Here is a 14,114-nt window from a genome sequence, read left to right as displayed (position 1 = left end):
CATAACTTCAACTATATAGACTTGAAGAATCTCACTGTTAGAGGGGAACTCAAAGAGCCACAAGCAGTTTTCATTTCAAAGCATGAATCGCATCATGGCACTGACAGTCCAGGCTTATCAGTATATTGCCAGGCCATGACTAGGAAAGGATGCTTAAAGTCTTTTATTTGTTATCAGATACATTCTCCAGTCCCGTAGGCTGAAACCAGCTAGGGGTAAAGATGGGGCTTGTGGTTGGGTCTGGCCTAGATATCTGGAACTGGTCCAAAAGCCAATTTTTCCTTTGACTTCTTTGCATAGCCAACTCCCAGATCAATCTGGGAGTTTCTTAGGGAGTATAAATAACTTAACCCTAGCGCTGCATCTGAACTTCTTGGGCCATTCTAGATTCCACCTGTCCTCGTAACCAGATGAATGTAGACCTGGAGAAGGGGTTTGCTTAATTCATGGCCATTATCCACTCCTCTCTACAGTCCCTAAACTTGCTTCTGATCTTGTGTTCAGAATGCAAGTTGATGTTGGCTGAGTGAGGAGGTTATGGCAGCTTGGGTAGAAACAAATCCAGAAATTTTAGAGCTGGGAAGCTTCTTAAATATCATTTAGCTTAGTCCTTTTATTTTGTAGAACAGGAGACTAAAACCCAGAATGAGAATTATAGCATCTTTGATATAGAAGGCATTGTAGAAGTCATCTAGTCTGACCTTCCAACACCTTACACTCTAGAAATTTCTCCCCCAACATGCCTGATTAGCTGGTCATCCAAAGGATGGGGGCTGGGGGAACTTATGACCTTATCTAAAGAGAACCCATTGTACTATAGGACAGTTCCAATTAAAAGAAATTAGATAAATTGAAATTTGCTTCCCTGTAACTTTTATCTTCTCAGCGATTCTAATTTAATTCTTCTATGTGACATCCCCCAAGGTAAGACTTCAAATCCCCAAATTAGCAAATACCGCTATAGCATATAATTTACCTGATCAAGTAAAGGATGACTGAAAGAGATCTTCACTGATTCCAGAAAGACAGAGCACTGCACTCTTTCATGAATTTAGAATTTTTTTTTTCTTGAGGCAAGGTCTTATTCTGTTGCCTAGGCTAGAGTGCAGTGGCATTATCATAGTTCACTGCAAACTCAAACTTCCGGGCTCAAGTGGTCCTCCTGGCTCAGCCTCCCATAGCTAGGACTACAGGTGCATACATCATGCCTGGCTAATTTTTGTATTTTTTGTAGAGACAGGGTATTGCTATATTGCTCAGGTTGGTCTTGAACTCCTAGCTTCAAGCAATCCTCCTGCCTTGGCCTCCTAGAATTTCTTTTTCTATCTCAGAGCCACTACTTCATTGTTTTTCTTCACTTTCTTTTCATTTCTGTCACTGGCATTAGCATTTAGCTCTTGTCATGACACTTAATAAAGAAACATACATTTTGGCCGGGCGCTGTGGCTCACGCCTGTAATCCTACCTCTTGGGAGGCCGAGGCGGGCGGATTGCTCAAGGTCAGGAGTTCGAAACCAGCCTGAGCAAGAGCGAGACCCCGTCTCTACTATAAATAGAAAGAAATTAATTGGCCAACTGATATATATATAAAAAATTAGCCGGGCATAGTGGCGCATGCCTGTAGTCCCAGCTACTCGGGAGGCTGAGGCAGAAGGATCACTGGAGCCCAGGAGTTTGAGGTTGCTGTGAGCTAGGCTGACGCCACGGCACTCACTCTAGCCTGGACAACAAAGCGAGACTCTGTCTCAAAAAAAAAAAAAAAAAAAAAAAAAGAAGCATACATTTTATCACTTTGTGAGTATAACTGTACAAAACTATAAGGAGAGAGCAGCAGGGCTGAAGGGCTAGACTCACCCTTACAGCCTGTCTGTGGTTTCTCAGTTCATATCTGTCAGCTGTGGTGTGGTAGCCTCTCCCTTCCTGCTCTTTCCTTCTCAGCCTGGGAAGAGTTTCCCCATTGGTTTTCTTACCTACAGCCTTTTCCTGCCCAAATAAAACTTCTGTGCTTATGTTAGAATGATTTGTCTAAAATGCAAATGTGACCCTTTACTTCCTTGATTCAGTGGTTCCTGAACACTCCTTGCTCCACAAGTTTTCTAAGTAAAGTGCTCCTGATGATAGAGAAGCCTTTCTCAACTAGAGTGCCATGGAACAATTAAACCCAAATGCCATTAGGCATCCATTGTATATAATGTATTAACTTTTCTCCAGTGCATCTAAAATGGTGCTGGTTATTTACATTCTTCAGGAGAATTGAGAAAGCAGTCTCTCTGATCATTTCCTTTATTCTGTGGTTCAGATGAGGACCCCAGTTATGAGAGACTGGAGAAGAGAAATAGTGTATGTTGTTCAGGAGGTCTAGGAGCATAGCTGGGAGCAAACTCCAGGAAAAACCCACTAAATTTTATTGAAGTCTAGAGTTTCATCTTTAAATTTTTATGTGAATATTGCATTCTGCTACATAATATGTCCATGGTTAAAAGTGTTTTTAAATATTTATCAATGAATAGAATTGGTTCTATAGGAAGATTTGCCCAGGATCAGTGGAACTACAAATAACTACCTGTTTTTTAGCCTGGTAGTGGGCATTTTATATACACTATATTATTTATTGTCTCTAGGAAAATTGCCCAAGATCACATGTTAGTAAGGTGTTAGAGTTGGGGTTCTAACCCAAGTATGTCTCAACTCCAAAGCCCATGCATTTTCTACACCTTGCAGTTAAATTGAGAGAGTTAAGAGCTTGGAAGTCTTTTTGCCCATTTCCAAGTGTATCTTCACCAGAATGTAGGATTTTTCTTTTCTTGGTCAAGTTACTGTTGTGGCTAATACCATACATAATTCCATACATCTTGTGCAGAAGATAACCAACTCTTGATTATCTAAAGGAAGTTGAACAATGGTGGCAAGTGAGTCCATATAACAGGGAATCTTGTCTCTTTCTAGTGGCTTTGAAACAAATTAAATGGCTTTTTAAAAATAGCAGATATACTTTTCTAATTGTTTTGCCTTAATGGATATTGACATATTATTGTTTCTTGAAAACTCTCCAGCTGTTATGGGAGCTGACTCTTTTAGCAATTTATTCTTTTTTTTTTTTTTTTTTTTTTTTTTTTTTACCAGAAACGTCTGTTGTATCTTTTAGCAATTTATAGGAGCTGACTTTTTTTAGAAAGAGGAAGCCATCTTGCTTTTGAAAACTTGGCTCCAGGTGAACCCCACCAAGGTGACATAGAATTAACTTCATTTGTGTCTGCTTACCCAAAGCACTTGGAAAAGCATAAATGCTAAACTACCAAGGTGTTAGAATTTGCCCCCCAACCCCAATCTGACATATCCTAGCCATCTGGAATCTGTAGAGGGAAAGCCTGGAATGCCCTGTTGGTGGTCACATTCAACACAGAATTTCAAGGTGGTCTGGCTCTTTTAGCTCCTTTGAAAAGCTGGAACAAGTACTCAAATGATTGCTAATGGGAGGAGCCACAGTGACTGTTTCCAGTCATTCCTGCCTGTATCCCAAATATCTGGTTCTTCCAGAAACTTTGAAATTTGGGAATCTTTAAGGGCATCTAGAGAATGGTATACAGAGCTCTGCAAGATTCTTTTATTTGTAACCTCCTGCCTTCTTTCTTGTTCTAAACTCTTTTCACTGTGTTACTAAAGATTGGCATCAAAGTGCCTGATACCCTTTACATTAAGGAAAAGTTAAACTGGAAAGTCCAGAGTTTGGATTAGAAAACCTGTTGAGTCAAAGGGGGAACTTTGCAGAGGAATGGAATGGAAATCATTTCCTTAGACAGTAGACAAGTATTCAGGAAACACCTCTGCACCCCAAAGATAGGTACAGCTGCCACACACTGACTATTAGGAGGAGGTTCAAAGTTATAAGCAAACAGCTGATTCTCTTGGTTCTTGGGCTGTTGCTGTTGGTGACAGGAAATCTTGTTCCCCAAGCTGCTGGCTTCCTGTTTTATTTTTACTTGTAGCAGATCAGAATGTCCATAACAAGGAGCAGTCTGTTCCAAAGGGTTCTACTCCCCCTTTGAGGCTGAAGGGTTTTTTTTCCTTTTGGTCAGACAATATGTTGGTTTGCTTTTAAGATCTATGATGTTTAGTTTGATTTAAGCATTTTATATTCACAATCAACTTTTGGTGATGAGCTGGTGTTTTAAGCTTTGATGTAAGTAAACTTCTATTTTGCTTTTTTTAAAAGAGGAGTTTATAATATTGGGGGCTTGGATATGTTACCTTTATGCTTTATCTTTTCATTTGAAGCGAATTTGCCATTTTCCTTAGCATGAGAACCATTAGGCCACTTTAGATTTCTTTAGTTTTACAAGATATGAAAAAAAGACCATCCCAGTGTGCCTGAACTATAATCATATCTGTTTTGTGAAGATTAAAACCTCCTCCTATCCTTGTAAAGCTAGAAATTTGGTCATCTAAATCTAAAACAATAGCTCAGTGTGAATCTGAAATGCTGGGGGATTTCCTTGGGAAAGGGGCTCAGCCAACTAGATAAGAACTGGATAAGAAACAGTATCTGGGCTGGGTGTGGTGGCTCACACCTATAATCCTAGCACTCTGAGAGTCTAAGGCAGGAGGATTGCTCACCCCCAGGAGTCAAAGACCAGCGTAAGCAAGAGCGAGACTCTGTCTCTACTAAAAACAGAAAGGTCTCTACTAAAAATAGAAAAATTAGCCGGGTGTCATAGCGCACACCTGTAGTTCCAGCTACTCAGGAGGTTGAGGCAGGAGGATCGCTTGAACCCAGGGGTTTGAGGTTGCCATCTATGATGCACTCTACCCCGGGTGACAGAGTGACTCTATCTCAAAAAAAAAAAACAAAAAAAACATTATCTGGACCGTTTCCGGATCTGCTCCAGACACTTCCTGCTGTCTCTAGAGCCTTTTGGCTCAGGTGTATTGAACCAGATGGGAGAGAGAAACGGAGATGTGTGGTAGAAGAGAAAGGACAGGGGAATCTTATAGCACAGTTTACTCAGCATGTTTTGACATATTGAACATGTAAAATTTCTCTTTATATTCTTTCATTCTATCAATTTACAGAATAACCTTAGTAGATACTGGCATGAGTATTAGTTATACATTAACAATCACCCACCAAGGAAGAACTAGCAAAGTTATGTCCTGATTTATATCAGTGAAGTCACTATTGGCATCTTGATTTCATTGTGGAGATTATTAGATGACAGAAGCTCTTTTTTGATCCTTGTAAGTGATGGCCTAGAAGATGATCTGTCCTGGTAACAGACACCCCAAGGGTAGGATCTATACTATCCAGTGCCTGCTGAGTGGGCTGTTTTCTAACCATGCCTTTTTGCCTCTGGGGACTCTTGGTTGGAGCAGTAGTTGTCACTTTAAGGGTTTTTTGCTGCCTGTGTACCTCAGCAGGCAGACAGTCACCAGTTCAGAATTTCTAAACTTATATAGCAAGTCTTCTAATAACAAACCTTAAGAAGGGTTGGGGGGAGGACTTAAAAATGAAAAAAACAAAAAGATAAGAGTGAAGATTTTTAAAAAACTGTTTTAAATCAGAGCAAGACCCCCCCTCCCCCCAAAAAAGAGACTCACACAGCCCTAGTGTGCCTGGCATTTGTGGTTGAGTAATACTTTCCTGTTATTTCTTTTTTAGGTTGTTTTTCATCATTCAGAACATTGCCTGAAGCAGGTCCACCATGCCGTTAGTAACGAGGAACATCGAGCCAAGGCACCTGTGCCGTCAGACGTTGCCTAGTGTTAGAAGCGAGCTGGAATGCGTGACCAACATCTCCCTGGCAAATGTCATCCGACAGCTGGGCAGCCTGAGTGAGTGCCTCCGAGAGCCTGTGCTTTGCCCTCAGGGGTCGTTGGTGCTCTTTATTTAGTTTCCTTTTCCTCCGTGTTCCTGTTTCTCCCCCATCTGCCTTCCCTAGGTAATGCAAAAATGTATCCCTCCCCAAAGAGAGGCTCCTTTTTGGTATAGATTCTTCCCCTCAACCTTCTTTATCTGCCACCACCCTCTAGGTTTCCTCCCCCTCCCCCTCCACCTGCTTCAAAAGAAATCTGTGGGAAGGGTGGCAGGAAGGGCTGCAGCAAAAACTGCAGATGGAATGACAGAGCAGAATTCTCTCTGTAAAGTGGGAGGTTCACAGAGCAGTATCTTGGGTCGGGGAATGTGCCTGTAATTACATGAGCTGTTCGATGTAGCTTGACTTTCTTGAAACCTCAAATGTGCCAATAGTCTTTATCTACCCAAGGCCCCCTCCCCCCAACCCTTTTCTTCCCAAAGAGGAGTAAAGCAAACATCCACTCAGAGAGATTCTGGCTGACTTGTCCACCCTGGTACACATTTAATTGTGCTGCAAGCCCCCAGGTCCAAGTTCAGAGTACAAATTACTTCTGCAGTCTCTGGGGTATTAGGAGTTTCGCAAGCTGTGTGAACACACAATGACACAAATAGTTGCTGGAGTCATTCTTCTCTAGGAGGAAGGTGGGGGTTAGCCCAGTCTGTTTTGGAGCTGAGAGAAAGCCAGCTCAACTATATATATTTTTTTAATTGGCAAGAATGAATGAGACTGCCTTGGGTGGGGTACATGCATGTGGTTTGGATTTCATTCTGAATCAAGCTGACTTTGTTTGCTTGAAGCTGAGGTATGGGAAGGGCAGATGCTTGGATTGGCTCTGCATTTGTCTAGTGCCACTCCAGCTCCCATAAGAACTTCCCGTCAAAATGCCATTTTAGTGATCTTCCTTAGCAAAGACATCTTGGTGTGAATTATGTCAGACACTTGCCCCTCCTATTGTGTCACTGCCCTTAGTGAAGGCAGTGGAATATCAAGAAAGCCTGCATTCCCCCAGATAGTAATAGGCCCAGCCTTTAACATAGGAGCCTGAGGAGACAGAGCTCTGTGACCAGATGATGTATGGAGTCTGAAATTCCTAAGCCTTCACCTAGCTCAGGGACCATCTCAGTTGATCCAGGGCTTAGGAAAACCTGGATGGGGCATTGCAAAGAAATGGAACCCTGCCAGTGCCTGTCTTATACAAAGGAACGTTGACAGTAGCGCAATAGCAGTGCAGCTGACAAGCAAGCATATGAAGGCTGCAGAGAGCCTCACTGCTTCTTAAAAGCATTATTTCTGCTTCTGTCTCCCTGAGAAGGCCAAATGGGTGGAAGTCAATCACACACTGTTCCTTCTCCATAGGACAAAAACCATCTAGCTAATGGTGCTAATGATGCTTCTTATTCTCACTCAGTAGAAGTTATGCTCTCTCACAGGTGTTTTTCCAGGGTAGTGTTGATGGATGCCATTGCTCACTGTGCCACTGGTGATCAGACCACTCCTCTCTTGAGGAAGCCAGTCTGAGGGCCAGGGTCAGTTTGTGCCTAAGGAAACAAGATTTCCTCACATTGTGGGGCTAACTGAGCCTTTATTCATCCAATAAGCAAATATTAAACATATTTTATGTGCCAGATGCTGAGGGGATACAGTAGTGATAAGAAATGCTCTCTGCCTTCCAGGAATTCATAATCCACTAAAGGAGACAGAAATAATTGTTAAGAGGAGAATGGGAAGAGAGTAAGAAGGGAAGTCACATTTGTTGATGGCCTGATTTATACCAGGTTTTGATAAGAGTTTGACATATATTATTGCTTTTTATCTTTTTAATAATCCTATGAGGATAGGTAGTGGTATTCCCATTTTTCAGCTAAAGAAGTGAAGGCTCAGAAGAGTAAGGCATCTTGCCTAAAGAGATACAGCCAGTATTCATTTATTTATTTTTATTTTTTTTTATTTATATTTTTGAGTCAGAGTCTCACTCTGTTGCCCCTAATTTTTTCTATATATTTTTAGTTGGCCAATTAATTTCTTTCTATTTTTAGTAGAGACGGGGTCTCGCTTCTGCTCAGGCTGGTTTCCAACTCCTGACCTTGAGCGATCCTCCTGCCTCAGCCTCCCAGAGTGCTAGGATTACAGGCGTGAGCCACCACGCCTGGCCATAGCCAGTATTTAAACTGAGACTTCCTAAGAATTTCTCAGCTCTGTCCCTTACTTTCTGTCTCTGCCATTAGTGCCCTGGTTCAGACCTTCATTAATTTTCACCAAAACTGCTGGGCACCATGGCTTGTGAGCCTGTCATCCCAGCTACTTGGGAGGCTGAGGTGGGAGGATTGCTTGAGCCCAGGAATTTGAGGCTGCAGTGAGCTGTGATTATGCCACTGCACTCCAGCCTGGGTGACAGAGTGAGACCCCATCTTTTGGGGAAAAAAAAAAAAAGACAACAAAACTTTCACCTAAACTATTTTGTCCAAGCCTTCCCCTGGCCTCCTTTGTCTGATCTAGCCCTCTTAGATCTATCGCCTATACCCCTCCCAGAGTGATCTCCCTGAAACACAGATCTCACGTTTTACTTTTATAGTTATGAGTTTTTGAATCTTGTAGTTTAACAAGTATTTTTACAGTAAAAGTATAAATCTTAGCTATTTATCTTTCCTGTTCTTCACTATGGAATTGTCTAAGTTCTTTGGCCTAGCTCTCCAAGCCCTGCCTTCCTTTCCAGCCTCATTTTCTGCAATCTGTCTTCTCCCATTTTACAGTCTTTTAAAAAGATTCTTTTAAAATGGAAAAGGGAAAAAAGGAAGGAAAGAAAGAATGAATTATCACCCACTAGTAGTTCTCCTGAGACAGACAGTGCTCTTTCACACTTCCATGCAGTACTCTTCTGTCCCCCCTGGCTGGACAGCCCTTGCCACCCTTGTCTGCCTGGCCGGCTGTAGCTGATCTTTCAAGACCCAGCTCAGGCATCTCCTCCTCCAGATTGGGCTAAGTGCTCCTCTGAGCTCCTGTTACATGCCTATATTATTACTTATCACATTAAGTTGCAAATTACATATGTCTCTTTTACTAAATTAAAAAATCTTTGAAGGCAGAAATCATGTATTGTTTGTCCTTGAACCCCAGCGTCTATCTTATATAGTACCTGTCACCCAGTAGAAGCTCCGTAAATGTTTGTTGAATGATTCATTCTTATATGTTCTCCACCATTCCATGCTATTAGTACAGAGACTATGGGGAGGAAGGAACACTTTTTGTAGGGAGTAGGGGCACAGGTGGGGATAGGGAAGGTCAAGGAAAGCTTTATGGAAGAGGTTATATTTGAACCAGGCCTTGAAAGATGACTAGGATTTCATCTAGCAGAGAGGGGCTCAGGGAAGGGCTTATTATATGTGCTTCAGGCTCATGACCTTGGCCTCATGTGCGTTGTACTCTAGGCAGAACTGTTCAGCCTAGTAGTGAAAGTCTGATTACAGAATGGATAAAACATAAAAAACTAAAAATTCTACAGCCACGGATCGCTCTGTGACAGCACATCCAGAATTCTTATTTTCCCTCAGTACAGTGAGATTGGCATTTCACATATTAGGTTGCCATATCTTAGGAAATACAGGCACAACCAGCCATCCAGCACTTTTGATCAGTATTGTGGCCACCTAAGAGAATGGAACTCCCACTTGGGTCATTAGGAGATCATGCTATGATATTGAGTTTCTAACTGACTGTAGTGGGGGTGAGGGGGCTGGGCATGCCATTGGGGAGCTCCAAGACTCCCACTCAGACTTCAACAAGAGCAGCTTCACATTTTTAAAAATCAGTTTTACCTGTTCTGCTTCCACATAACATTTCATTTGAAAAGTTCTGCTAAGGGAGGCTGCTTCTGGAATATTTTACAAAATGTGATATCTGTTGTGAATGTCCTGATGGATATTGGGTCTGCCTTGGTAATCTGAATGAGTGAAATTTAACTCTGGACACGGTGTTTTGATTTTTTTTCTATTTAAGTATCATACTTCTGTTTTCAGAGGTTGGAGTAATTTTTAGCACTTGAAGAATAGAGACTATCAAATAACTGATTGTAATTATATTTAAATTTTTCCTGTAAGCTTAAAACTTAGAGTATTTAGGTATTCACACTCTTAAAAGTCATCTAATGTTGAGCAACATAAGGAAGAATCTAATTGTGACAACTTATATTTTTAGTTCATTTAATTCTTATAGTAACTTGGTGAGGCAGATGTAGTTATCCCCATTTTACAGATGAGGAAACTAGGCTGAGAAATTGTGACTCACTACAGAGTACACAGGTATAAATATAAAGAGCTGAGACTTAAATCCAGATTTTCTGATTTGAAGTTCACTGCTCCTTTTGTGTAGCTCTAGGTCTGCCTAGGGCCTGAGGTGGTGTGACCAAGGGAAGCCTTCATACCACCTCACTTCCTCTTTAAAATAGAGATCTCATTGTTACCAGTACTGCCACTGTCACTGCCTCCTTTACTAAGGAGCAGGAAATCCTGAGTACTCTCTTGGTGACCTAAGGGTAAGTTGATTTGGAATTTTCTTTTCTTCTAGAGCAGCTGGGTGGTTAACAGATATTTTTGAGCTTGGTTTATTTTCTACACATAATGTTGCATATTTCCCTGCTTTAGCTTTCCAAACACAATTTTCCATTACCTAGATGACCATGATTGATACAGTAAGTTTTTAGAGGACCTTAGCCATATTGTAGACAATGATCAAATAGGATCCCTAACCTGCAAAGTAGAAATGCAGCTCATTAGCTGATTTGAGTCCTTTGGGCTCAGGAGCTTCCCATAGTTGTTTAGATCACAAAACCGTTCAGTATGCAAGGACTTGCTCCTTCCTTGATTAGAAACTCCTTATTGACTTAAATTTACCAGCAATTCAAAATCCACAGTTGATTGGTCTTCTCCTTACTCTCCAGGTTATATTGGGAAGGTGAGCTGCACTTCACCCTGAATGTGCAGTTTTGGCCTTTCAGACTAATTTTTTTCCCTTCAGATATGGACTAAGCATAAATATAGTTTAGAAGCTAAAAATTAGAGCCTACTTTAAATAGTTCTTTTAAAAAATTATCTTTTATCTTTTAAAAACTATCTTTTAAAAAAATTATCTTTTTGGGAACAGTCGCTTATGCTTGCCTTCACCTTGCAAGTAGGAAACTCAGATGGTATATTTATTCATATGTACCACTTTTCATTCCTAGTAAGAATGTGCCTTGTGGCTTAGAATGACAATATGGAGGTAGTGTCAAATTGCTGTTATGTTTCTTTGGCTGCAAATTCTCCTTGCATTCCAGGGTTGAAAGTACAGAACTTTTTTTTTCTTTCCTAAAAAACATGACATTGTGGAAAGAGACCACTGGTGCATTGTTTTTCAGGGAAGGCTTGAAAGTTTCAGCTTTTGTTTCCTAAGATGTTGATGTTCAAGGATTATAACCTAGAGCAAAGACTTTGAAAGTTATAGGTTATAAAATGTAAGTTAACCTTTTTACCCTTAGAAAAAGTTATGTGTCTCTGCTGTGGGTTGTTGATAAGTTCAAGGCCCCTCAAAGATACTACAACTCATCTTGGTTGTTCAGTGTACTTTTGAGGCTCCATTGAGGAAGTAATTTCTTATTTTTCATGTTAATTGTAGATACCTAGAAGGTCCTCTTAACTCCCAATCTGTTTTCCAGAACTATTTTACACGGTGCTTTTACAGAACAGCAAGAGGCTAAGGGATGTAGGCAAATGTGTAAACTTATTGTCTACTCTTCCAGGATTAATTTTTTTGCATTACCCCTTTCGATTTATTTAGTCTGTTTTGAAGTTCATGACTGTTTAGAGTTTGCCAAGAAGCGTCTATGAGTTACAGAATATATGCAGACTGCCCTAGCTATGAAGGGATGGAGGGTATATCTCTATCTCCAAGAGCAAGCACCTGCATATGGTTCAAACCATCTTAGGGTTGGGGGGGTGTTTGGGGGGGGATATGATCTTTTGTAGCTAGTTTTTCCGACCATTTAAATTACTTCTATGTAGTAGTTACTTGGTTTCTTTGCTCTTTCCAGGTAAATATGCAGAGGACATTTTTGGAGAGATCTTTACTCAGGCAAATACCTTTGCCTCTCGGGTAAGCTCCCTTGCTAAGAGGGTTGATCGACTACAAGTTAAAGTCACTCAGTTGGATCCCAAGGAAGAAGAAGGTAAGAAAGCTGAGCTCAGCATTTGCAGGCTCTGCTGAGCAGTTTCTTAGAATTTTTTCCTGAGTGAAAAGTAAAAAGTGAGGGGAGAAATCACAGAGACCTATGGAATTCTGCTTTGAAATGACACAAGCCTGGGTGGTGTAAAGAAACCTTTTTAGCTCTACCACACCCTCATACACTTCCTTTCTCCCATTCCCCCAATTCCCTCGTTCTCAGATTTCCCCTCCTTCGATCGTATTTTGCTACCATAAAAGTACTTGGAAGATTCATTCCTCCTAGGGAGAGGCCTGCTAGATCTGGCCACATAGTAAACCTTTGTGTTGCCTCATTTTGTTCAGTCGTGAAATGGCTGGGCTGCTGACAGCCTTGTGGGGCTTCCCCAGAGGGGGAGGAAAAAAAAACCTGGCTGCAGACAGCCGCAGCCAAGAAATGCAGCAGCTGAGGCCTCTCTGACTAGTGTGACTCAGTGTTTGCTCAAATAGCCCGTCGTCCATTTTCTAACGCCTTCCATCTTCTCTCAGTGTCACTACAAGGAATCAACACCCGGAAGGCCTTCAGAAGCTCTACCATTCAAGACCAGAAGCTTTTTGACAGAAACTCTCTCCCAGTGCCTGTCTTAGAAACATACAATACCTGTGATACTCCTCCCCCTCTCAACAATCTTACCCCTTACAGGTAATAGCTGGCTAGCTCCTCCCTTTTGGGCTTACAGTTAACAACACTGGATTGTCTTTTTATCTGAAGAGTTGTTTACAATCAGAGGATTGTATCAAAAAGCTCACTACCTACCCCAAAGTTGTTTGTGGCACAAGCTAAAGTTTACACTATAAATAATTGTCACATATGATCACTGGAGCCCAGGAGTTTGAGGTTGCTGTGAGCTAGGCTGATGCCACGGCACTCTAGCCCGGGCAACAGAGTGAGACTCTGTCTCAAAAAAAAAAGAAGAAGAAGAAGAAGAAGAAAAGAATAATTGTCACTTATTATTGTTTGCTTTCTGAAATTCATAGTGAATATAATATATATTTTAAGTTTGCTGTAACGTTGCATGCTACAGAGTTTAATTTGGTATAAGCCAGGTCCATCTTGGATTTCATCCAAGGAATTTAGTTATTATAGAACCAAAAGGACTTTGTTACAAGGCGGTCCTACAGCATAGATCCCAGGGGCAACATTCTAGCAAGGTTCCCACTTACTTGGAAACCACTAGATTACCAGATGTTTGGGCGTGTTACTGGGGCCAGCCTCATGGACTGGCTGCTCTGAGACCAGAGGGGTCTTTCCAAAGCTTAAGGAGTAATTGGAATTCTTCCAAATGAGCATCGTTCACTTTGTTTTGAACATCCTTTCTACATTTCCTTCTGAAAGGACCTACTCTGCTACAGTTGGACTTGAAAAAGAAGGTAGCCTTATAGACAACTTAAAGCCTGCCCCTGCCAATGGTTTGGTAGTGTCATCCTGCAAAAACCACTGAACAGGGACAGAAAGTGAATGTTTATCTTGCTTACTTACATCCATAAATATCTTTGGAACAGGTAAAAAGTAATTACAGATAGCTGGAGGCAGATGTCTTCTATCAGACATGGGTATACTGTGAGGTAGAGAGATAGAGTGTGTGTGTGTGTGTGTGTGTGTGTGTGTGTCTGCACGTGCTTGTGTGTACGAGCCCCTGTGAAATTCAAGGACACCAGCCTGATTCAGGGAGCTTGGAATAGGAGCTTGGTAGCTTCTCACACAGCTACAGAGAATGGCATGGCATCTGTCCTTCATTGTTACTGCGTGAAATTGCATTTGCCCCTTGGCTTTCCAAGGGGCTAGCTAGCAGAGCAGGGCAGAGATTTGACTCTGTAGTCTCCATCATTGAATCTAGTTAGGTTGGGCAGAGGGATTGTTGAGGAGGCAGGGCTCACACACCTGATACTGTTGTAGGAGTACGATATAGGGTTTATGTGGTAGAATAGGATAAACAAATGATAGTAAGAGAATTTTACTCTTCAATTAATGGTATTTTCCTTTTTAACATAGAACCCCAGAATTAGCATCTCCTCTCAATTATCTGGTCCTGG

The 14,114-nt window shown here is 41.4% G+C and overlaps 1 protein-coding gene across 3 annotated transcripts in view; it reads left to right on the top strand.

Moving 5' to 3' along the window:
• The window catches only part of WASF2 (WASP family member 2), a 76,016-nt gene that overhangs the window by 49,398 nt on the left and 12,504 nt on the right, over positions 1-14,114 (top strand). For 2 of the 3 annotated variants that reach the window (XM_075995557.1, XM_012750617.2), the window contains 3 exons: positions 5,657-5,829; positions 11,914-12,048; positions 12,570-12,723. In XM_075995557.1, the coding sequence (XP_075851672.1) occupies positions 5,700-5,829; positions 11,914-12,048; positions 12,570-12,723 (419 nt within the window). In that variant the 5' untranslated portion in view covers positions 5,657-5,699. Of the gene's footprint in view, positions 1-3,154; positions 4,181-5,656; positions 5,830-11,913; positions 12,049-12,569; positions 12,724-14,114 lie in introns of those variants that run through there. The other variant, XM_012750620.3, reaches the window with a different exon arrangement.

The sequence above is a fragment of the Microcebus murinus genome, chromosome 2 (genome assembly GCF_040939455.1).
Source record: "Microcebus murinus isolate Inina chromosome 2, M.murinus_Inina_mat1.0, whole genome shotgun sequence".
Classification (NCBI taxonomy): domain Eukaryota; kingdom Metazoa; phylum Chordata; class Mammalia; order Primates; family Cheirogaleidae; genus Microcebus; species Microcebus murinus.
This window is presented reverse-complemented; position numbering and strand designations above follow the sequence as displayed.